Raw genomic sequence first — 24,869 nt, forward strand, 5'->3', positions numbered from 1 at the left:
GTGAGGGTGTGTCATCATGTAAAGCTTTGAGGATTTCTTTTTGTGTGATTTGTTCTCCACAACAGGGACAAGCTACAATTTTTGGTAAAAAAATATGGTAAAAATTAATATAAGTAAATTCCTGGCATCTTAGTGATATGTTTTGTTCTAATTTTAGCCTTTGTACTATAACCAGACTTTTATTAGCCGCAAATATGTTAGAATTATTGAAATTTTACTGTGTTGTGAAAAACAATGACTTTGTCTTTTTTGTAATCAAGTACTGCCATCGTCTTGGTATGCAAAGCTATATCTTTAACAGCCCTGGTGTAATTCTTTTGTGGAAAATTTGTCATTTAATGCTGTTTTGTCATTGTTTTGTAGATAAAATGTATGTTGAATATGTGGAAAATGTGTAGTATGAGGCATGTGAAGCTTGTCAGCTTAATAAAACGTGCACGTTTTAGTTTTTTTCAACAGCTGTTAAGTTCAAACTGTTGTGGTTTCATATAATAAGGTTTGGGGGGTGAAAGCTGCAGGTATGGGTGAGCACCATGGTGCCAACAGTGGTGAGAACAGAGACTGAAGAAGAGAATGAAAGGCATACGAGAAGCAACAGAAACAGTACAATAATACTGAGTGGGAGAATTGGAAGGAGAGATGAAGACAGGAATGGATGAAGGGAGGGCTGGCAGGCGTCGGCAGAGGCACGCTCCCTGACCACTGTAAGGAAGGGGGCGTAGGCCAGGTCTCCCATCAATTACAACCTTGACCCTCCTCTCTTCTCCTTTCTCTCTCACACACTTTCTGCTTCATTCAACCATCCTCCCCCTGCCTCTCATCCTCCCCTGGTCCCTCTCCTCTGCTCCTATAAATCAATCTCTTCTCCCTCCCTTCCTCCCACCCTGCCCCTAGCTTTCTCCCACCTACCCCCTCCCACTATGCCTCTCTCTCTCTTGGTCCTCCTCTTCATCCCTTGTGCCTCCTCTCCCTCCTTTCATCGTTGGAAGTGCAGTGGGAGTAGAAAGGTCAGAGGTGGGTAGACAAGAGGGAGAGAAAAGCAGAGGCAACGAGGTAGTGTGAAAATGAGAGAGTGAGTGTATTTAATCAAAGTGGTGTGGGGGCAGATAATATCTCTTGTTTTTTTTCCTTTCTTCACCACTAAACAACTGCTGAGTGACTGTAATTTCTATGTTTATCTCATTGAGGTAGTAGTAGAAGTAAAGGATGTAGTCAGGGTCTGGATCTTTGTATGCACTACTGTATGTAACCTGTGTATGTGGAAGTGAAAAGTGGTCACATATCATCCATCAGTGTTAAGTAATGGTGAGATAAAAAGACAGAAGAGTCAGATAAAAGAAGAACAGAGCAGTGAACGCACAAGAATGAAGACTGAAAATAGTAAGATGGACTTTGGAGGTGAAAAGGCAGAGAGAGAGAGAGAGAGAGAGAGATGATGCAAATACAAATTATTATTGATTATAATATAAAAGGAGCATTAACAGTTTCAAAGTGTTACATGTAGCATAGCTCAACATCAATAAATCCAAGTCATACTTGTGTATCTTGGCATATTTACCGTACAACAGTGACACCATGTTTTAATAGACGGCTGGTCTGTATTTATGGCATTCGTTGGTCTTGCGTTCCCATAGTGGTCCTCTGTATGTTTATTTAATCTTTTGTTAGAATTACCAGGTTTGACCTAATTTTTCGGATGCCATAAATCAATCCAGTAGATCACTCGCAAAATTGAATGCAGTTACACATGATGTAAAATGCTGTCTTGTGGCAGGAAGTGGCTGATCTTATACACTGGTCTCTGTTAACTGAATAAATATAAACATATTTAATAGGCAGATTTAAATGCTACATGTAGCACAGTTAACAGAGAAAGATAAGGAAGAGACCTTTTCCCTTACCCTCCCTCAGCATGCCCACAGTGAGACACTTCATGAAGCGGCAGGCCTGGCACGACTTGCGTCTCCTCTTGGTGATCTCGCACTCGTTGGTTGCTGGACAGCTGTACTCAATGTTGCCTGTATGTAGACATGTTGGAGGAAGAAAAAAAGGAAGGTTTCATTTTAGATAGACACATCAACAGAAATGTGGGCAGATAACACACATCTTAGACAACAGCATATCCCGCTGCACACAAAAAAAAAAGAAACATAAAATGTTTTTTAAATTCAGGTTAATCGATGGACAGAAAGACGAAAAAGTATACTTATAGAAAGACACAAATGTATACGATAAAATAAATATGAAAACTTGAATTATGAAAATATGAAAACTCATTAAGGTATAACTTTGTTTAAAAACAGGCATTGTATCTGTATGTACGTGTGTTTTGCATGGACATTACGTGGATGTGTCATGGCTAGAACAAGCGGCGGTTGCGTGACTAGCTGCAGTTCACTTACAGTAACACTTAGGTGTAGAGCTAAGGCTAAGATTAGCCATGTAAGTCTATTAGCTTCACAATCTTTGCCAGAAAAAAAGTGTTGGAGGCAAATCCATCTTTTACCTTGAATTGCAGACTATGTCACCAATTCTCTTTGTTCAGGATAACTCAATTCCCAATTAGCACATCAGAAAGATCACTAAATATTCAATATTTAAAAAGATATTCTTTTGTTCCTCTCTCCTTTATCATACTTGATGTGTCTCTTTTCAGTGTCTTCCTACTTTTATGTTATCATCAGTCCTTTGTCTGTGGGATTTTTCAATTCTGTATTTTACTATATGTCTAAATAAACCTTTGTCATTCTATTCTGTTGTTTTATTTTCTCATTTTCAGCATCACTCCAGCTCTGCTCATTTCCTCCACTTAGTAATTTGCTTCCAGTTAGTTCTAAAGCAAAACACAGTTATGGATTTATCAGGACAGTTTGGTTTGTTACACAATCGCTCAAACTGTTTTATTTGTTCAGGAAGGTTTATTTATCTATTGTATGAGATTTGAACCAGAGAACCTTTTGTTCCCTTCCTCCTATGCCCACCTGACAACTACAGTACCCAGTAAGCCAATGCATCTCCCACTGAAACAGAGAAAACAGTGATTACTATTGACTGCTGCTGAGGAGAGGATGTTTTCTCATTACTGGGCTGATTAAGGGGGCTAGTTAGCTGGGGAAAAAGGCTAAATGCACGAACACTTCTTAATGGGTAACAAGATGCTCATTAATCGGCCTTGTTAGTTAAAGTAAAGACTAAACATGCTCTTTACTGGGGGAACCCTTACAGTCTAATGGTCCCTACTAATGGGACTAGTTAGCGCACATACAACCTTTACATGGTGATGATACAGAAGGAGGAAATTAATTCGGCAATTATAAGGGACACTTACTTAGAACTAAGGCTAAATGTGCTAATGAGACAGCATTTGTTGGGTTAATGGGTGGTCAGTAAAAGGCCTTGTTAGTGCAAAGCTAAACAGGCAAGTGCTGCTAAATGGAAGACTGCAGTAAAGAGCCATTTATACTGTAGGGCTAGGCTACAGGCTACTGGGCTAAGGCTGGGAAGAATGTTAATGTCTACATATTCTGAGCGCTACTGTGCAGGTAAGTATCAATGGGCAATAAAAATAAAATATTATTTGTTGATTAATGTGAGATAAATAACAGTGAATTCAACAGTGATTATTACTAACTAACTAGAAGCACAGTGAACCTGAATATTCAGAAAGGCGTTAGATACTGTGGACCCAAATAAAGGTGTGATAGGACTACGCAATGTCATGGCTGCAAACACATGAACGTCATGCTTTAGAATGGGGGTATAAGGTAAGAATTAGAATTGTCTTTATTTCTGTCTTTATCTGTCTTATTGTGCATTGCGGTGGGCTTAGAGCAGAGAGGTTCTTGGAGGCTCCTATGGATAACGTGAGTTTGTACATGTGTGTGTTGGTGTGAGTGAGGGGGATATATGAGGCCCTCAAATCCCCTGCAATCCCCTTTGAGGTGTGTGTGTGTATGTCCACCTGCTGCATGACAATTGACCACCACTGTGCAGACTGTGTAAATGAATGCCAGTGTGTGATTTTTTTTGGCCTGCCGCACTCTTTGAGCTGTCCTTGTTTTTACCTCTCCTGATGTGACACCTCTAACTTTGTTTCGACATAAGTTCAGGCTCTCAATCCCATTCACTTTCTTTTCTTGCTGCCTTGGCTTTTTATTTGGTAGTTGTAACTGGAGAGCTACTGAAAATATATAGGTAGAGGGCAAGAGAGGTGACAAAGGGAGAAGGTTTCTAATCCAACACCCAGTGATTCGCCAAGACACTACTTGCCACCACTTGGCTTGACTATTAAGGAATTTGTATGTTATCCTTAAGACAGTATGGACATAACTGGACATGAGAAAGCTACCCCTTTAAGAATTGTCATAGCACTTATTGTTGCACTAGCACTTTCTTATTGCACTGTACCTTGATTGTTCCCTTGTCTGTACAGTAAGTTCCTAAATGACTAAATGTAAATGTAACATAACAATCAGACAGACTCACCACACCTACTATTTTCATTGCACTCATTCCTCTGCTCTACATCACCATCACCTTACTCATCTTGCTCTTTCCTGTTCACATCTACCTTTCTTCATCCCTCTAGCTGTCTTCCCATTTCATTGCCCTATCCCTCCCTCTCCCACACTTTGCCCTCCTCCTCACTCCCCTTTATCCCTCTCTCTCAATAAGGGAGTGATAGATGCAGGTTGTCAGGTGTCGCTGGACTGACGCCACAGAAACAGCAGCTGCCAGAGCCACTTCCTCCATGCTGCGACACACATGCACAAACACACACGCACACACATACCATTAATTCCTTCCTACATCCATGTGCCCAATCCACCCTCCCTCTTCTCCCCTCTTTCTCTCATTCCCCATTTCAACTTGTTTTTTATCCAAACCGGTGTACACACCTCCTCTCCTCTCCTCTTTCCTCCTCTCCTCTCCCACCCCATGCTCTCCTCCCTGTCCAGCTGGAGGTGTTTTTTTGGTGATTACCTGCGGTTTTATTGGCTAATGGGTTGAAACATACCAATATGTCTGCTGCTGCCCATCTGAGGCCAGCCCTGCTTTCCAGCCAAGATACACACTGACACACATTCGTGCATAAACCCAGGCTTATGTGCGCAAACTTACTCATAAACCTGCACTCATTTACATTGATGAACACTAGCCCACCCACAGACACACAGGATAACGCACATATCCACACTATATGTGGATCGGTTTGGCTTGTGTAGTAGCCAAAGATAATGTCATGACCCATTTGTTCCAGCAGATCCAAGCCTGCTCAGTCTGTATCTAAACAAATATTAACAGTAGTATTGCAGCATATACGCTGACATAAAAAAATGAAGCTTGTTTATAAAATAGCCTTGCATTAATAGAGTTTCTTAACAAATTCAAGTGTCCATTGAAGCAAGAAATTGCTGATGCAAGTTTATTGTGAAACAATTATTAGCAAATGCTTAATAAACATCCAGGAAATGATTTGTTAACTTTGAACCATGAATACAGAATAATAGGTGCTGTTTATATCCCTCCAGTGGCTTTAGTTTCAATATGGCTTCCTATCCTCTCGCTCAACAACCTTTCGTGATAGTCCTGTAACTGTTTTATCCAAAGTCTTTACCCCTTACCTCGAACTGTGGCCTGTCTGATCTGCAACATGTCAACGACAGGAGAAGGGAGGATTACAAATAGAGTGAAAATGAGGGAGTGAGAGAGAGAATGGGACTGGGCACTGCTTTAAATCTATTCAAGGTCAAACTCCGACGAGACTCTACTGTCAACATGGAAACATGATACGCTTGCAGGGCTCTTGTATTTAATCTGAAACTGTGTCCTCACCTACGTAACCTTTAACATGCCCTTAAAATGAAATTAGACGTGGAATTGGTCAACTATTAGACACTACAGCCATGACAGATGCATGAAGGGTTAAACCCATACACAGAGTGATTACAAAGTCATGTGTGTGACTGTCTATTCACGTGTGTTGAGGTCCATGTGTGAATGTGCTTCTATAAGTTTGTGTTTGTGTCTCTGCCTTTATCTCTGTGTGTGCTCCAATCTCTTTGTCAGGATTGCACCACCTCCTGATCTCATCCCATAATCAAACACATACAGGTCATCTCTAGGTACTGGTGACCATCTAGTGGATGTAAGACTACAACCCCCCCCCCACATCTCTCTGTCTCTATCTCTCTCTGGGGCTTTACTGGGAAAGCTGCTTATCGGAGGCAAAAGAAAGCAGGGACAGATAGGTGGATGGATGGAAAGGCAGATAGATGAATCCTGTCTGATATGACTGACTGACTGACTGACTCAATGGATCGATGACGGCTGGCTGGCCAGCTGACTGGTAGCTTGGTTATGGCAGTGGCATACAGACAGACATGCAGGCTGTCCTGCTGACTGATGGGGCCTATTAGTTATTAGTCATTTCAGGACCTGAACAAATCATTAAAAATGATTACTCAAACAGAAAGTCTTCAAAAGGTTCATCACTTGCTGACCGACTGTCTGACTAGGTCAAAGAATCACAGTGGCCCCACTATAAAATCCAGTGACTTTTCCCTGGTTTTCCCTTCCCAAAAATGTGTTGTTATTGTTGGCCAAAAAGTCAACAGTAAGCAAAACCATTGCATGGCTGACATATTTCTTCTGTGTGATGAACATGAGCACTGTAGTTTACTTTACTGTAAATAGTCGCTAAAGCACCAAAGCAATGAAGCTTTTTTAACTTATTTTTTATATGTAATTATTAATAATAAAATAAAAGTATATATATTTAGTAGGAATGAATGGACTTGGGGATGAGAGCCACTCACAGGAAGTATTGAGAGACGGATTAACACTTTGTTGGTTTTAGTCTTTTCATGGGAATTGTTTGCACTCACAGAAGTACGTAATAATGCCAGCCTTAAGTGCTGGTTTATTATAGAGGTAAACAGTCTTGTGAGTATCGAATACATAACTGCTTCAGGTGTTCTTGCTGTGACAAGAAACGTGACATAAAAAAACAATGAATTCATCAATCAAACTTTTCTGAAGCATTTGTAAAACAAGTTAGATGGTAACGTTATGGCCGCCTTACTGGCTTCCACTGTGGCTAATTCTTTGTCTGTCAGACTGACCTGTGCTGTGCTTACAGGGGTAAAAAAAAAAAGACATCACAGTGACCAAGCGGAGAAGTTTAGAATCTACAAAATTGGAGAGGTAGACTAAATACTTGTGCATTTCCTGGACTACCTCTAACCCTAACAAGAGACAAGCAAAAGATCACTGGGCCTAATTCCTGGTACTCTTCTCATCATGTGGATTACTGCTCTATCCCCTCTCTCCTCTACCCCCTAACCTGAACTTCTGACCCCCAGACGTAACCTATGACCTTCTTCTGACACTACCTTATCTCCTAGACAACAGGCTTATAGCTAACACTCTTCCTGTGTAGCATAAGCAGCTAGATGTGGAAATGCAAACACTACCTGGAAATTACTCTTTGCTGTTGGTGCAGAAGAGGTCAAGGTTGAGGGTAAAAACGGGGCGTGTCTGGGAATTGGTGTGTATGCATGGACCTGATTGGATGCTTATACGTGAGTGTGTGTATGTGCATGCGTGACAGGAAGAGAAATGGTGAAGGACAGAGGAAAAAATAGACTGTGGTGGTGTGTCCTGGTGGCTCACTTAGTAGACAGAGGAGGATACATGTACCATATAAAAATCTGGGTTCACATCTGGCCTGGGGCTTTTATCATATGTCCTGGATCTAGTATAATGGCTCAGGTGTATGTGCCTGTGTGTGAGTACTCTTTATGTGTGTCTCTGCATTTTGTTGGGAAAAAAAATTGTTTAGGTTTTAGGTGCTATGTGTACAATATTTCTCTGAAAGGTTGTACCTTTTTAAGAAGCCCATTCAATTTCATCTGAAAAACACTCTTCACCTTTAACTTTAACATCCCCTGCAACTAACCAATGTCTTCTTTTGTTGTGATGTGTTTATGACCTTTGAAGTACTTGCATAGTTTCATGAATGCAAATTGTGGAAAAATGGAAAAATCATTGATCTAAAACAGCACACCTACATTTTACACCAATTTTGACTGGAGCCTGGGGCTCTAAAACAGGACAAAAGCAAAACGAAGAAGAAAAAGAGAGAGGCAGAACGGAATCTGATGGACATGCATAGACAGAAAGTCAAAATGGAAGCCAACCTTGGATGGTGCGTTTGAAGAAGGCCTTGCAGGCCTCACAGGATGCCACTCCATAGTGGTACCCTGACGCAATGTCCCCGCACACCAGACACAGCCTTTTGGGCATCGAATTCAACATGTACTCGCACTTAATCTGTGAATCTTCCCCAATAGTTGATGAACAGTCCTCATAACGCTTTGATCCTGGGCCGCCAGCGGGACCCAGGGGCCCTGCATTGGAACCGTAAAGGCTCGGGGAGTCTAAGCCGTTGGGGTGGCCGTTCATCGTGGACGAATAGGAGCCTGAGGCGTCACTGGAGCCACCAGGGGAGTGATGATTTAGACTGTCAGTCAGGGAGGCAGGACTAGACGGCTCAGTCTTTATATAAGAAGACGGACAGTTGGACTCAAGGTGGCGCTCCTTACTGGACATTCTGCAGAGAAGCCTGAGGAAGTGAGACAGAAACAAACAGAAGAAGAGGAAGAAAGTATTACAAGAAAATGTAAGAAAAGCAACAGATATTTAAAAAGAAAAGAGGAGAAACCAAGCGAGCAAGACTCAAAGAAAGGCACAGCTAAAGGAGAAGAAAAATAGATACAGTTAAGGCAATATTCAATGAAAGAAATTCATTTTTTGAAAGTCCAATTACAGCAATCATTTGTTCTGATGATGTTGTATTCCCTCACTGTCATTTTCTATGATGGATTTTTATTTTTTCACTAAGCCTGACACACACACGTACACACACACAATCCATCCATCACATTTGTTATTCTTTTTGTGAGAGAAATTATAGAATGAGTTGTGTGAATTGTGGGAGCAAGAAACAATGTAATAAAAGAGAGTAAGAAAAAAAAACAGATTGTGGTTCATTAGTAAAACTGTGTGTAAGAGCAGCTAACGTAACACACAGTCACACAAACACATACACACGCTTGGGGCCGACGGTCATCCGTCACTCTCCAGTCAATAGCAGCTTGTTCTACATGAAGGTAATCAGTAAGCAGCCTCTCTGCTGCTCAATCATCCCAAAGACAGACTCACACATACATGATGCTCACACACACACACACACACACACACACACACACACACACACACACACACACACACACACAGATACAGATTTATACATTTTCAAGCACACACAGTATAAGAAGTTAAAGGGAAGCCATGCAATACACAACTGTATTAAAAAACTAAATCTCTACCAATCAGTGATCAAGAGTTATTGTATTCCTCTCCTCATCTCTTGTTCTTCTCTGCTGTCTTTCTCTCCCTCAAGTCTGCTTCCCTTCCTTTCTCCCTCTCTCCTCTCCTGCTGGTCCTTCTTCCTCTCCCTAAGGAGGCTGACTGGTGTCTTGTTAATGGCAGTTGTAATTAACAGCTATCTTCTCTCTGTCCATATCTCTCCATCCCTCCTTTTGTCTGCCTTACTATCTATCCGCCTGTCTCCCTATCACTTTCTATTCACTGCCATCTCTCTCTCTCTCTCTTTTACTCCATCTCTTTCCACTCTCTCTTTCTCTTCCTCTTTGCATTACCACTCTCTATTCCTCTAACCCTGCCCTCCCTCCCATCTCTCCCGTTTCATTGTTAAAGGCAGAAAGCACAAAAGGGGTTTTTAATTAAGGCAGGATGCTGCTAAACGAGGGGCTTCTAAAGTCCAGTCGGCCTGTAAAAGATCCCTGTTCTACAGGGACCCATAAAATACAGACAGCGCCTTGACAGAGAATGGAGAGCCAGTTGAAAGAGGGAAAGGTGGGGGGACTGGGGATAGATACAGACAGGAAAACAGGTAGGCAGACAGACAGACAGACAGAGCAAGAGACAGGCAGACAGAGGAGTTGGCTGCAGTGACTGATGATAGCCAAATGACAGACAGCAGTTTCTTGTCTGAATTGTTCTGTTTTTAATGTGCTGCAGAGCTTTAATGTGCTTGATTAGCAGCAAGATTCCTTTAGCCAACTTACACAGGTATAGTGAGGCAAAAATGCTCCTTTACCAGAAATTCAGTGCCACTTTTCCTTTCATAAAGTGACATGACATTTATACTGTACAACACTTTGGCCTTCCCCCCACCCTTTCAACATATATTTCATTCCCACCGCCACTTCTTCCCTCCCCTCCCTGCAGGTCCTTCTAATTCAGTGACTTTGTGGTATTCACCAATGTCTATGAATCCATTTATCTGATGCTAAGGTATGCCTTTAGTTTGCAATGAGGGCGACAGTGAGAAAGGTTTGGACACAAATCACGAAAGAGGAAAGGAGGTAAAAAGGGATAGAGTGAGTCGGTGGAGGGATACAGAAGGAGAGACAGAGACACATACAAGGTGTTAGAATAAGAAAGGAATAAATAAATGTAAATGTGGGAAAGAGTGATGAGATTATGAGAGCTCGCACTGGATTGTCTATGTTCGAGAAGAGGGAGAGAAAACACAGCGGAGACAGAAAAAGAGAGTGGACCCATTTAAGTAGATGAGGTGATGGTGATGATTTAATCTCTCCTTTTTCACTCTTTATGCTCTTTTGTGCCCCCTCCCTTCGACCGTCAATCCCTCTGAGTACCATTAAGTGAAAGAGTTTAAGTGCCAAAAGATCTCAGGCGCTTTTTTCCTTCTCTCTCTCAAATTCTCATCTATCTCTTCTTTCCTTCTCTCTTCTCATTCCTCCTCTTTGCTCCGTCTCTCTCTCGTCTCTCTCTCTCTCTTTTCCTATATCATCGCTTCTTCTCCCAGTTTCACACCTTTTCTATGTGCTCTCTCTCTCTGCTTATAAATGAAAAATAATGACAGTCGAAGGGGGAGGAATAAAAAGAATTTTAAAAAAAGACATGCGTGAGGAGAGGAGAAGAGGAAAGAAGATTAAGAAATCACAGCCAGTGCGCTGTGCCGAGCGAGAGGTTGAATGCATTTATGTATGTATGTTATCAGTATAATTATGGCGCTATGTAACGACGGCTCACTGCTGAAAGAGCAGTCTTATTGTGCCTGTCCGCTCTTCAGATGAGGGTGGAGAGAGAAGGAAAGGGTTGGGTCTCATTTTTTTTTATCAATTCTTTATGTTTTTAGGTGTTTAACAAGATTTATATAAAGAGGAAAAGGCTTGAGCGTGTTTCTTTTTCTTTTTATATTTTCAGAAGACTCTCAAAGATGTGTTTTATGAGACGGTTACAGTAAAACACAAAGAAGAACAGTAATCAGATTTTAGTATTAGTTGTTTGCTGAATTCTGACACAGAAAAAAAGATTTTGAATTTTATTTTATTCCTGCTATTCTGTACATTTCTGGTGCACTTCAGTGAAAGAGCAATTTGTTGTAAGAATAAGAATTTTTGAATTGCATGGCTTATGTATAACAAGTGGTGTGATGCTTCTCTTTTCTCAGATTGTCATGACAGTACACAAAATAAATTTACAAGATGTCATTAGGAAAGTATTTTTTTTCTCTTGTTAATTGTTAGATGTTTGTGTAATATTAGACACAAACAAAAGTAAACTGATGACTAAGGTTAATTTTGTACAACATCAAACCAAAAGAACTGGTCGACACTTTCAGCCAAAATGCATTTTTTCTGGAGTTACAAAAAGTTTTGTTTTTCAGCTCTTTGGAATAAATAACGTCATAGTAGTAGGGACTAACAGTTAATTCATCTGTGTTTAGAATTTAGGATGAGTGCCTTAAAGATTTACATACATAGTGTTTGTGACACCAACTAGATATGAAACTGTTTCATAAACAGCCAGAGCAAAGGGACAAAAGTGGTTGTTTAGTTCCTGCAGACATCAGATATTCAGCAGGCCTATTTACCTGTCCCTTACCAAGGAAGAAGACACACACACACACACACACACACACACACACACTCACACACTCACACACACACACCAGAAAGATTACCACCTTCCCTTGTCTCCATTTCCACCTCAATCCCTGTCATTTTCTCTTTGTTCCTATTTCTTTTTTTCATATCTCACTTTTTGAAGGCACAGTGATTCATGAAAGAGAGATAAATATGTGGATCTGTGGAGAGAGAGCAACAGAAAGAACAGAATGATGTCTGAAAAAGTAAAAAGAAGAAGAATCTTTTTTTTTCTGTGTGTTTTGAAGGAAGGTGGGCCACTTTAGTATGACAAGCTGTCATTACAGCAGTGGGCTGATGCAGCGCCCTGACAACTGGCAGGGACAAACATACAATCATCGTATTAGAGCAACTACTCTCTGCCTCACTGTGTGTCTCTGTGCTGTTTGTTGTGCGCTCCTTTAGTCTGTGTTTCTGTGTTTTATTATATACAATTTTTGTGCGGCTGCCTCACTAGGTGGCAGCCATGAACATCCTCAAACAACTCCAAACTGTTTTTTTTGTCCAGCCCCAAATTAGAGAAGAGGAGAGAAGAGAACTGTACTTATGGGTGGTTTTAAAAACTACAAACTCAGAAGTTTAGATGACAATGAGTTTATTCATAACCTGTCTGACTATCTGACCGGATTGTGCAATTAAAAGAGCAAGATGTAAACGTTTTGAGCTTAGGTTTTCTTTCAACAATGAGAACATGTTTCTCTGTTAATAGCAAACACATCTGACTACACCATGACAAACTAAAGTGCATGTAGAGGAATGAAACATCTCACTGCCCTGACAATATTTTAAAAACCAAATTCCCATTGAAAAAGCGATAAAAATGAGTAGAGAAGGATAAGACGAGACAGGAAAGAGAAGTGGTAGCAATAGAGACAGAGAAGGGAGAAGTGCTGACAATGTAGCCTCGACGGGTTGGCTAATACCTTTCCATCACACCAAGCATTGTGCTCTCGATGCTGATAAGAACACACAGTCCAATAAGCAAAAAGAAAAAAAAAGAGAGAGAGAGAGAGAGGGAGAGAAAACCCCACACAATTATATCTAGATGATACCGGCAATGCTTTGGGAAAGTGAAGGAAAGGTGGAATACAGAAAAGAAAATACATTGAATTAAAGAATGGGGTAAGGAGGGGAATCAGAGCAAAAAAAATGCATTTACATTTCCATAGTAAAATGAAAAGAACGATTTCATCAATAGACTGAATTGCTTTTTCAGCCCTCACATTGTTCTGTTTATTTTTTCTTTCTTTGCTCTATTTCTCTCTCTATTTTACTCCCTTTTCAACACCCTCCTATCTGTGGAGGGTTGTTGAACTGCTTGTCAGCTTGTTAGTTCGATACATACACACACACACGTATAAAAAAACACACGTAAACTTGACTTGTTATCTGCACACATCAGCTCAAAATGAGTCGTTTTTTTTTACAGTCAGAATGTTTTCCGATTTCTGGTGGCTGAATATTGTACAGGGCAGGAAACACCAAAACAAATACACATGAAAATGTGTGACAAAAACGACAATCTGTTTCATGTGTATCATTTTCTGGGTGAGCAGTAATTGAATCTGTTTTTACATGTGCATTTTGTAACGTGCGAGCACAGTTTAAAGGCAGAGAAACACAGGAAAATAATCTGTGCTGCTGTGCCGTGTTTGTGTGAGCGCGTGTTTCGCCGTTTAGCTCAATGGACTCACAGTGTGTCAATGATTATAGTTGTTTTCAGGAGAAAAATGAATAAAATAAGAAATAAAACCTCACGCGGCGACAGTCAATCTAAACCACTCTCCCTCCTACTGAGCTCTCTCTCGCCCTCTCTTTCCTGCTCTCTTTGGGTCTCTCTAGTCGTTTCTACTTCTCACACACAAACACATCATTGCTTCGGTCTTTCTCTTGCATCCACACCCTGTGACACATACCATCTTACACCCCACCGTACACACACACACACACACACACACACACACACACCAGGGAGCAGATCAATTGTTACAGTGTTAGTCGGGCAGGAAACCTGTAATTCACTTCATTGGCTGCAGAATAAACCCCTGATTACATACAATCAATGTGATAATGGCTAAAACACATTCTGCCCAATGGGCTGTCGGGCTGTAAAGACCGGCAGAGGAGAGGAAATATGTGAGTGTGTGTGTCTATATTCCTGAGTATATGCGTCTGTGACTGTGAGTGTGTGTTTAAACACACCTTCTAGGTTTGAGTTTTAACATAACAACACAGATCTGCACACATCTTTGCCGTGCACAACTATCCACAAACACATTCACAGGTGTGAAATGAATTGGGTAAGACTTACAGAGGCACACTAGTGGGGCTAAAGCTGTTATGAAGCATCCTGGGGTTTATAAAGTTTACACACACACAAACGCGCACACACATTCTGTAGATGTGAATGGATAAACAGTGGGAGACAGCACACACAGGGCAGGCTCAGCCAAACACGATTGATTAAGAATTATGTGCTTTCCAAACTAAAGACTGCAAACTATACAGGAACATCATGTAGAGTCTGGCGATACTGTATCAATGTAGCTCATGTGTCTTTAATCATCATATAGTGCTGTTGTTATGTTAATTGTTTCATGTAGTTTCTCTTTTTTCTCTTCTCATAAAATTGTATTCAAAATTATTAAGGGATTTTTTTTCCCATGAAAGTCTCACTTGGTTTGTATGAAGAATGATTTAGATTTCAGAGGCTGACTGCGTTAGTGTAGTTATTTAAGTGAAAAGATATGAAGAGGTTGAGCTTGTTCAGGGCAAAAACGTTGTACCGCTAACCCTGTGTGTGTATGTGTGTGTGTGTGTGTGTGTGTGTGTGTGTGTGTGTGTGTCAGATGGGAATCTTGATGATTTAGGTCATTTTCTTGCGGAGCAGTGGCTGATAAGTGTGTTGCTGCCAGGCACTATCTTTGTCACCATGTCTCTCTCTCTCTCCTTAACTCTGTCTTTGTCTCTCTCTCTTTGCCCCTCTTTCTGTCTCCTTTATCTGCTTCGTGTCATTGTATTTGTAAGAGTGGTTGTCTACTGTAAGAACAGTGCTTCAAATCTCTGAAACATCCAGCACACTGCGCATGAGGAGTACAGTTAACAGTTAGTCTGTATTCAAACATTTATTTGCTTAATAATCATATACATACATTACTGCAAATTAGATGTCTAATTCAGCTCTATTTTGGGACTTGGCAGACTAAATTGCATACCATGTACTTGTAGTGACCTCCAGCCTTTTACTGGAAAGGCTGAAGAGTGGAAATCAATGAAATTACTGAATACATCGTCTTTTTAGGTAAACCTTTTATAGAAGACACTGCATGTAACAAAGGTGAAATGACTAATCCTCCTTTTTTTATAAAAATACATAATAAACAATATAAATGTAATTATTTAATCTATATGAGTGACACATTTGATGAACACATAATTTATTACTTATTCACATGGTATGGGCAGGTGATGTTTGTGCAGGAGTATAGGGGATGTACATTGTGGGCTGGTTCCTTTATAAAAGAAAGGTCATTGATCAAGGTGAGTGTTACTCTCCCTTTCTTTGTGTGTGTGTGTGTGTGTGTGTGTGTGTGTGTGTGTGTGTGTGTGTGTGTGTGTGTGGATGTGTGTGTGTGGATTAGCACTGTTATCGCTAAGCATTAGGGGTGCAACAGCCCTTCCAAACACTTACCGACACTTGCCATTGTGGCAGACACACATACAATCATACACACACCGAAACACACACGTAAGCATTCGACCATCCGTGTACAGTGAGACATACCGCTCTCCTACACTCTCCCTCTCTCATACTCTCAGACAGATAGAGACCTGGGCAAGGTGCCGTATCAAATGAAATTGCACAGAAGTATAATAAAAAAAAAGTGTTTAAAAAAAAAACAAAATATCCCCCAACGGATTAAAAACACATTTTATTAAGCAGATGGTGAAAGAGGATTTCCACTCTAGTAAATATGACAGGGCTTTCAAATGTGACACGGGAGGGAGGCAGAGAGAGGGGAGGGGAGGGAGAGACAGACAAGGAGGGAAAGGAGAGCGCAATGCTGTAAAAGAGAGGAGGGATGGAAAGAGAGAGAGAGAGTGTGCGAAGTTAAAGGGTGCTCGATCTGAGAGAGAAAGTCAAGAAAGAAAGAGAAAAATAGGGAGAGGAGAGGAGAGGAGAGGAGAGGAGAGGAGAGTGTCAAAGCTGCATTCTTTAAGCAGATCAGATTTGGGGAAATTGGGCTGTCACTACAGGATTGTGATGATTTACACCTATCCATCACAGGAGTGGGAGCCAGAGAAGCAAAGCCAGAGTATGTGCAATAATGCACAGCATCTGTAAAAATTGAGAAAATCTGTCCTAAACAGGAAACAGGAAGGACATATACTGATTACTGATACATTTAAAAAAGGTAGCGATTGGTGTCAGTTCATTACTTTTACCGTAGGATTGCATTATGTGACAGAAACTGTGGGTCAAAAGTGAAAGTGAATGTGATGGATTATGACTTAAAATACAGTTTCCTCCCACATTAACCAAATATATTAAATGATCATCTGAAAGCAAGACCTGGCCTACATAAATACATTTTACGGTTGCATGTTTTGAACTGAATTGATCTGTATTGTCACCAGCTGCTGTTGACACTCGGCCCCACTGCCTCCTCGCCTGATCTTCCCTCTCTTCCCCCCTGCCCTTCTTCCTCCCCCTCTCCCTCCCCTCACTGCTGGCTGATGCACCTTACAGCCTCGCTCCTGGACCATCTGTTAGGGAATCTAATTCACATCCAGTCATAATCAGGTTTGCTGGAGTGCCCACTGTCGCTGCCTCTCTTTCTGTCTCTCTGGCTCTTTCTGGTCTGCCCGCTTCTTTCTGTCTATTTTATATTCTGTCTTTCATTCATTTACAGTGTCCATGTCAGTCTGTCCCAATTCAATTTTGTGTGTGTGGACATTCCGTCCTTTTCATTTTGCTGCTGTCATTCCTCCCCATTCAAAAAACCCCCACAAAACTGGAAACAGTGAATGAACTTGCAACAGTGATGGAGAAAATTCATCTCATCTTGTCCTTGTGTAAGTTTTTAAATTTTAAATGATTTGATTGTATTACAGTATAATTCACTACTGCTTGTCTTTGCAGGATTGGCTTTGCTTTCAATTTGTTTTTTAAAAACTCTTCCAAAATAATTGCAAATTACAAGGATTTAAATACTGCCTCAGCATTTTAATGGTAAAATTGATATATAAGCAATATATAAGCATCAGTTTGACAATGCATGGAAAAATTATGTGCTGCATCGACACAGCATCTTAACTGTGCGTGTATGCGTGTTTATCCATGACTGAGAATAAGGCAAGCTGAGGTGAAGGGGTGGAAGTTAATGAGAGGTGAGTGTCTGAAACCCCCTTTCTCTCTCTCTCTCTGCTCCAGCAGTAATCCTCTTCTATAAATCTGCAATCCAATCAGCGTTGTCCACACTTACACACACACACAGATACACACACACACACACACACACACACACACACACACACACACACAGAGCTGTTGGGAGGCCCATCTGTGTGTTAAGGCAATCTGCTTTATCATTATGATTACATTGGGCTCAGTTTACAGCAGTGTGTGTGTGTGTGTGTGTGTGTGTGTGTGTGTGTGTGTGTGTGTGTGTGTATGTGTGTGTATTCAAGCGCACCCTGGCTGCCTGACATTAATCACATTCCCATGGTTTGATGGCCTAAATAAAAATAGGAATAATATTGTTGCTGTCCAATGAAAACTGCAGATCTCCAAAAACAAATTAGGAATTTCTTCACAATTCAAAAAAGTTTTCATAAGTAAAAACAAATGAATATAAAATTTCAGATTTTTTGATTGATTTTATGAGCGGATGCTGTTGTCTGTTGTACAAAAACAAACAAACAAAAAGTTTCTCAAACAATTGTAACAATTCTTAAATTAGTAAAAATTTAAGAATTGTTACAAATCAATCATTTATTTTGAAATGTTTTAATATATGAGTCAATAAATAATCATTAATAACTGAATTTGGACTTTGGACCCAACAGAAGCTGGATGATGAAGGTGCATCAAGTGTGTACATGTAAGTAGGTGTGAGAGTGTGTATGTTAATCGTGTGACTAAATCTCATCAACACAGTAGGAGGTCAGATATACTGGAGAGAGTGTTCATGTGTTCTTATATAGTTTGTGTGTGTGTGTGTGTGTGTGTGTGTGTGTGTGTGTGTGTGTGTGTGTGTGTGTAAACTGCATGTATGTATTCATATTTGTTTAAGAGGTGAGGTGACTAAACCTTTACTATTTTTAATTCCTAATAATAATAATAATCATTATTATTATTTTGATGGTCTATTGAACGATGTGTAAAAAGTACAGAGGTAAATAATAAAATCAATGATGATGATAACTGATTCCATTTAGCCTCTTCAGTTTCAGGGTCCTGGTTGTTTGTTCATGCTGGCTCACTGTCACACTGTCATGAAACACCTGTGATTTTCAGACTATGACAAGTCAAATGTCTGCTATGAAAAGAGCTTATTGTGAGCGTGGCATAGTTTTGGCAGATAAATTCGCAATTACAACATCAGTTATTTTAACTTGGTCCAAAACTTGAACCAATGCAGCGGAAATAATGTTTCCCAATTCAGAGTGTAGTGTGTGTGTATCTATGTGTGTGCGCCAATGTAATGTGCAACCTCAAGCCATGGCGTGACTCCCCAGCCCCTGGCACACCTCTCATTTCCAGACTTCGCTGTGTGCCAACACACACACACGCACACAAACACACATTGTGCTAGTAACACTCCTGTTGGTGATTGGCTGAGAGTCTGCGTGAGAATGGTTTGCCAGACCTCTAATTGGCTTGACCCAGACTAACCCTGAAATCCTATTGGACTAAGACTTCCCAGTTTACAGAGCACGCACACACACACACATATACAGACACACACTTAAAATTAAAGGGCTTTGCAAAAGCCTACCAATGCACTAATCAATAGTGTTCTAATAGGCTGCAATAATACAACAATAACAACATAATACATAATAATAATGTTCATTTAGGTAGTTATGTTTGTGAGATTGTGCAGCAAAATGTTTGTTTGTTTAGTCACATCAAATTGTTAAATATTTACCAGTATAAAACAATAAATAAAGTCTTTGGGACCTTATCTATAATAATAATGTGAATAGTGAGAAAATACATAATGAAATATAAACATAGAGCAGGAATCACACTTGTCACATACTCCAGCTCATTTGCATATAATAATGCAATAAGCCTGCATTATGCTAATTATATACAAAACACATACTTACAATTACAGTTTTGCAATCTGGGCATGTGGCTCTATCTCTTATCCAGAGAAACTTAGACTGATTAAAAGACAGAGAGAAGAAGTGGCAGAGAGGGAGGTAGAATACGAAGAGAGAGAGAGAGAGAGAGAGAGAGAGAGAGAGAGAGAGAGTGTCTGTGTTTCATGAGTCACATTTTCTGTGTTTTAACATGAAACAAGCAGCATATTTACAGTTTATGTTCTAAAAATGGACCATGGAAGCCCTGAGTTTCACCTGCCTCGGTCAACACAAACCTAGAACTGGTTTTCACTGGAGAACTTTAAAGTGATATTTCACTTCAGTTTCAGCTTTTCATGATTTATTGTACATGCAGATGGCATGGGGGATTACTGTTATGGTAAAAGTGACTGTCCTTCAACCAAATGATGTGATGTAAAAGCCTCTGTGCTGCGATGCATTTACACTACTGAAGTGTCCTTGAGTTGGTATTGAAGCCCTCTTTTTTGTAATATTCCATATATACTGTATACTAAAAAGTTAACAAAACAAAGAATAGCGCTACAGGTAAAGAAAAAGTATAAAGCAGTGGCCACAAGGGTTGCCCAATTATTATTGCCTATTATTATTTTAAAAATATAACATTTGCCTTTGGGCACTATTGGACACTAAGTAAAACATGTTAGAACAAGCAGGTAGGACAATACAGACACACAAACTGTTAATAAGAGGGAGGAATAAAGTCTTTTCTTGTCACTTGTATGTCCTTTTTAGCAGCATTACAAGTGAAAATTGCTTGCAAACGTTTCTGAAAATATATCAATACAAAATATAAAATGAAATAGAGAGTGGAACTGAAACTTTATTTTACTGTTGACAAACTTATCTAAATAATTTTTTATCAAACTTATCTACCATGTAAAAAATGTATCTACCATACTACTGCCATGAACAAACAATCTATGCACATTGTCACTAATGATCAATCAATAATCATTGATTACGGTGTGTAATAATGTCAGTGTGTGCAGTTTTTCTAGAAACTCATGGTGAGGGATTTTCAAAAACTTGATTGTTAAACTTTTAAAGAAGTAAATTTCCTCATTGCATTTAGTAATTTTGCCTTTTGTACATGGTGGCACAAAAGCAAAGCAGCTTATTTTAAAGATCATAATGTGCATGCATAAAAATACGCAGTATAAAGTAAAGTATAAAATATACTTCAGTCTGAACGTATATCCTGCTGCCGTGGAGTAAGGAGAAGGAGAAATACCTAAATTAGGGAATAAATCAAAGAAAAGAGAAGAGACACAAAATATAACCCTCATATTTTAATAGATTGTAGAGAAAAGTTCCCTCTACCGGCGCTCTCTCTCACACACACACACTCTTTCACAGACCACTAAAAACAGTGGCTTTTGATGTCTGAAAGTGCTTGCCTTTTCTTTCTCTTTCATCTGAGGTTTATAGAGGTCAAGTGTGGCTTTTGTGTAAAACTGAACCTAACACATTCATGGATTCTTTTTCTTCATGGATCCTACGTGTCTCTCTCTATATATATTTTTGTGCCTTTGGTCCTCTCGTCGTTTTGTCTTACCTGGGGTTGTAGAGGGCATGTGCGTCTCTCATGTGGTTGGCCTCTAGTGGATCGTAGCTCTGGTGCATCCTCCAGGCGCCAGCGCCGCATTTACTATAGGTTGACTTGGAGTTATCTTCACTGCTGCTGTTCACCAATGGCCCCTTCGATAAGTTCATTCTGTAGCCAGGGGCAAAGTGAGAGAAGGAGGGGTGAAAATACAGCCAGTGCAACGGAAAAAAGTAGAATAACTGCAGCTCAGATATGGAGGGGATTAACTATTTACTATCAAGTAAAAGACACAAATTCTGATTAAGTTATTAGTTATTCAAATGTAAACATTAAGTGCACACATAAATCAATTCATTGACGTCAAAATAATGCAAACAATGTCAAACTACTTGAAAGAATGTAAAGAAAAGATAAATGTAGAGACAGTTTTTAAAAATAGGCGCACAAAGCTTCTGTTGTTTATGTTAATTATTCCCAAGTGCCTGAAACTACTTTTCTACTTTAATTCAAGTTAAGAATAAACACTTTAGCATTAAGCAGTTAACAAAAATATTAGCAAAGATCTTTCAATATTCAACACATTTTAAATTTAAGATGAACACGGAAGGACACAAACAGGGATACACAGAAAGAAGTTCCCACAAAGGCACAGAAAAACAAACACACATAACAAAAAAGTTCATTTTACAATAAATACAGTGTGATGCAATTTAATTGGAGACAATGTCATGAGTTACAAATGTAATAAATATGCACAAAACACACACATAATCATTCAAACATACACTTCTTGCTGGTCTGTATTCCTGCAGTGGATATGACAAACAGCTACACTACACACAAACTGGTATGAAACTACTTAGCACAAGCAACCCCGAGACAGGTAGGTATGCAGACGGAAAAATCAGGTCTGAAGACACTAAGAAAGACTGACTGACGCACAGGCCGACCTGCTGAGAGCACCGACAGGCCGACAGACACACAACTGTCAGCCAGACAGACAGATGCACAGACGACAGGTTGTGACTTTTAACCAGTACACAAGACTTTTGTCCTGGAATGTGTTAACAAATTTCTGACGAATACATCTGTCTGTGCGCAAATGCATCGGTGGATGCGTCAGACTGCTAACTGAAGCACGTCCCAGCTGTGTTTAATGTCAGAGAAGTTTTACCAGTTTTAGCCTCGGAAAAGGCTTTCAGACTGAGGGAATGTAAACGTAAAAGCACCAGAGGAGGGACTGCTATCCGTCAATCAACCCAAGCGCTGTCGTCAGGGGAGGAGCTGTTGTCGGGGTGATAAGGTCACCACAGGCAACAGAATCAAAATCACCCATCGCAAAACCTAATTAATTAAATAACTTGCCGTGACAGGAAAAAAGGGACAGTACTTATAGCTGACGTCAAGGAGGAGGAGGGAAGGCAGGGTCTGTAATAAAATTGGCTGGGTGGCCTACATTTAAACAAAACTATCAGGGGAGAATGGAGCGGGGCTGTTGGGAAGAAAAGCACTTTATTACAGGCGGACAAAATATAGAAAATACAGAAACCAATTCAGGCTCAGGAACAGATGTCAGCACACAGAACTGGTAATAAAGCGATCCTTCTAAAATAATGTAAAATACATAAGAGATGCCTGCTGGCAACACTTGAGGCATCCGTGTGCTTTACATTTTAACCATTTGTATGTTTTTTGACATTGAAATAAGTTTAAAAAATATGGTTTCTTAAAGGGGGAAATCATTTATTATTTATATTTTAACTACTTTTACGTTTTTAAAGTGGCTGGCTAATCTTTACATGTCAAACTGGAAGCCTTGCAATGGAGCTAAATAGTTACTAAAATAATTGGATTACTTTTCATTTGTTGTTTTGGTTTTCCTGTCATTACTACATTCCCGTGTGTGTGTTGTCTCAGATGTAGTGTATCAGTAAACAGAGCAGGATGTTGGTATGTGTCACAAACTGATAGACGCGTGTTTACCACACAAACACACATCACACAGACACTTGTGTGTACGTATGCGTGCGTATGTGTGTTGTTGTCCCACTGTGGGTTCCTGTTTAGGTGAAGGCCACTTCGACAGACAGGTAGACAGACCAGTCACTTGTCTGACAGCCATCCCTCCCTCCATCCACAGAGCTGGGTCGGCTCAGTGAGAGGTGGAGGGCCAGGGTGTGTAATATGTAGGTTTTAGTTCCACTCTGGTGGATAGGAGGAATCGATATCTTGCTGCTGCTGCTGCTGCTTCAAACACTTATTGGCTTTGGTTGCGGTGTCACAATGCTATATAGACAGGCAACACTTAATACTGCTTTTTTTATTGGGGAGAGTCCTGGTGTCACACCAGACTAAGGTACATCCTGAACCATATACACATGATATTGTTCGAATTCCTTTCCCTGCCTTTTCAGCTGCACCTTAAATGAATTGTTTATCCTTCCACAGGCCACAAACATAACAAAATTAAATGTACGGTACAGAAAAATGGAAAAGATTTACTTACATTTAAAGAGTGAAGTAACTCACTTATTTAGCTTTACATCCTCACCATGAGATATAATTTTAGGGAGAAACCAGACTTTTCAAAGTTCTGAGGTAAATCATTATTACAGTATTTTAGTTAAACAACAAAAGGCGTTAACCTAGAGACTAAAACTGTTTGGGATTACAAAGAGAGATTCTGTTTTATTAGATTATACCTCAGGACAAGGTAACAAAATATTTTTCATGTCTTTATTCATTCCAGAAGATTCAATTTAAGCTAAAAGGTACCTTAAGATCAGCAGACAATCATTTACATCAGACATTAAGAGCAGGTTGTTATTATTCAATACAGGAAAATCCTACAAGAATAAAGTACAATAAACGTATGGTTTTGTCGACATACTAAATATGCATAAAATGGAAACCAAAATTTAACAAATTAAACATTTTCCCTATCTCAATGGACCATTTAAGGAACCTTTCTTTTAAGGATTCAAAATCATGAAAGTACTTACACATAAACAAGATAAATAGCTCAGATCATACATATTTATATACGCATAAAAGCAAAAGGAGAGAATAAAGGGAAAGAGTATTAACCTATGTGATTCTACCTAACCTATTTCATGCTCCTGTCAGAACATGTAAGCAGAACCAGCATACACACACACACACACACACGCACACATGCTCAAATCGCGGATGTGAGGTTTGTGTGTGTGTAAAATAGGGAGATCGTGGGTGTCTTTCTGATGCTCAGTGACTCACTCATGTGTTGCTGGCCCATCTGTGAACAGAATGACCATGACACAGTATGTCTGTGTGTGTGTGTGTGTGTGTGTGTGTGTGTGTGTGTGTGTGTGTGAGAGAGACATGGTGATGCAGTGATTGATGAGACAGTTGCCATTCTTGCTAATGCAAAACGCACCTATCCCTGAAGGGAGCAAATGCCACAACACACGCACACACATACTCACACGGGGCTGCAACTGCCCTACCTAATTACCCCTCTAGTCAGGGCAGTGTGATGTCTTCCAGTCACATATAAAATAAATATCCACAAACACGTCTAAACATAGTTTCATAAACACAGTTGAATAGGTGACATACACCTGTGAACACAAATAAATGTTTGTCCGCTTTCTTGCATCTTAATAAAATCATCACCAGGCTGGTGAGATATGAATGCATGCAGTAAATACATTGTCCGTCACTACAGAGAACAATGTTTAAACAATTGTTTAAAATGTCATTTTAATATCTGCATGCATGATCTAATGATGATACATTCATAAATAGAGTCCGACAAAGACACAGACATTCGGGAGTGTCAGGAGACCTTGAAATGATCATTAGATCATCAAAAATACTGAGCGCATAAATATTTTGTTTGTATACAAATGTGTGTGACTGTGTTTCTCTGTGCGTGTCTGTAT

General features: G+C 39.9%; 1 protein-coding gene across 8 annotated transcripts in view; it reads right to left on the reverse strand.

Annotated features, from left to right (window-relative positions):
• esrrga (estrogen-related receptor gamma a) overlaps window positions 1–24,869 on the reverse strand; it is a 138,312-nt gene that overhangs the window by 42,554 nt on the left and 70,889 nt on the right. For 6 of the 8 annotated variants that reach the window (XM_027281646.1, XM_027281643.1, XM_027281642.1 and 3 more), the window contains 3 exons: window positions 20,956–21,114; window positions 8,202–8,626; window positions 1,890–2,018 (listed from right to left, as the gene is read on the reverse strand). In XM_027281646.1, the coding sequence (XP_027137447.1) occupies window positions 1,890–2,018; window positions 8,202–8,626; window positions 20,956–21,113 (712 nt within the window). In that variant the 5' untranslated portion in view covers window position 21,114. Of the gene's footprint in view, window positions 1–1,889; window positions 2,019–8,201; window positions 8,627–20,955; window positions 21,115–24,869 lie in introns of those variants that run through there. The other 2 variants (XM_019262433.2, XM_027281647.1) reach the window with 2 other exon arrangements.

The sequence above is a fragment of the Larimichthys crocea genome, chromosome VIII, assembly GCF_000972845.2.
Source record: "Larimichthys crocea isolate SSNF chromosome VIII, L_crocea_2.0, whole genome shotgun sequence".
Lineage (NCBI taxonomy): Eukaryota > Metazoa > Chordata > Actinopteri > Sciaenidae > Larimichthys > Larimichthys crocea.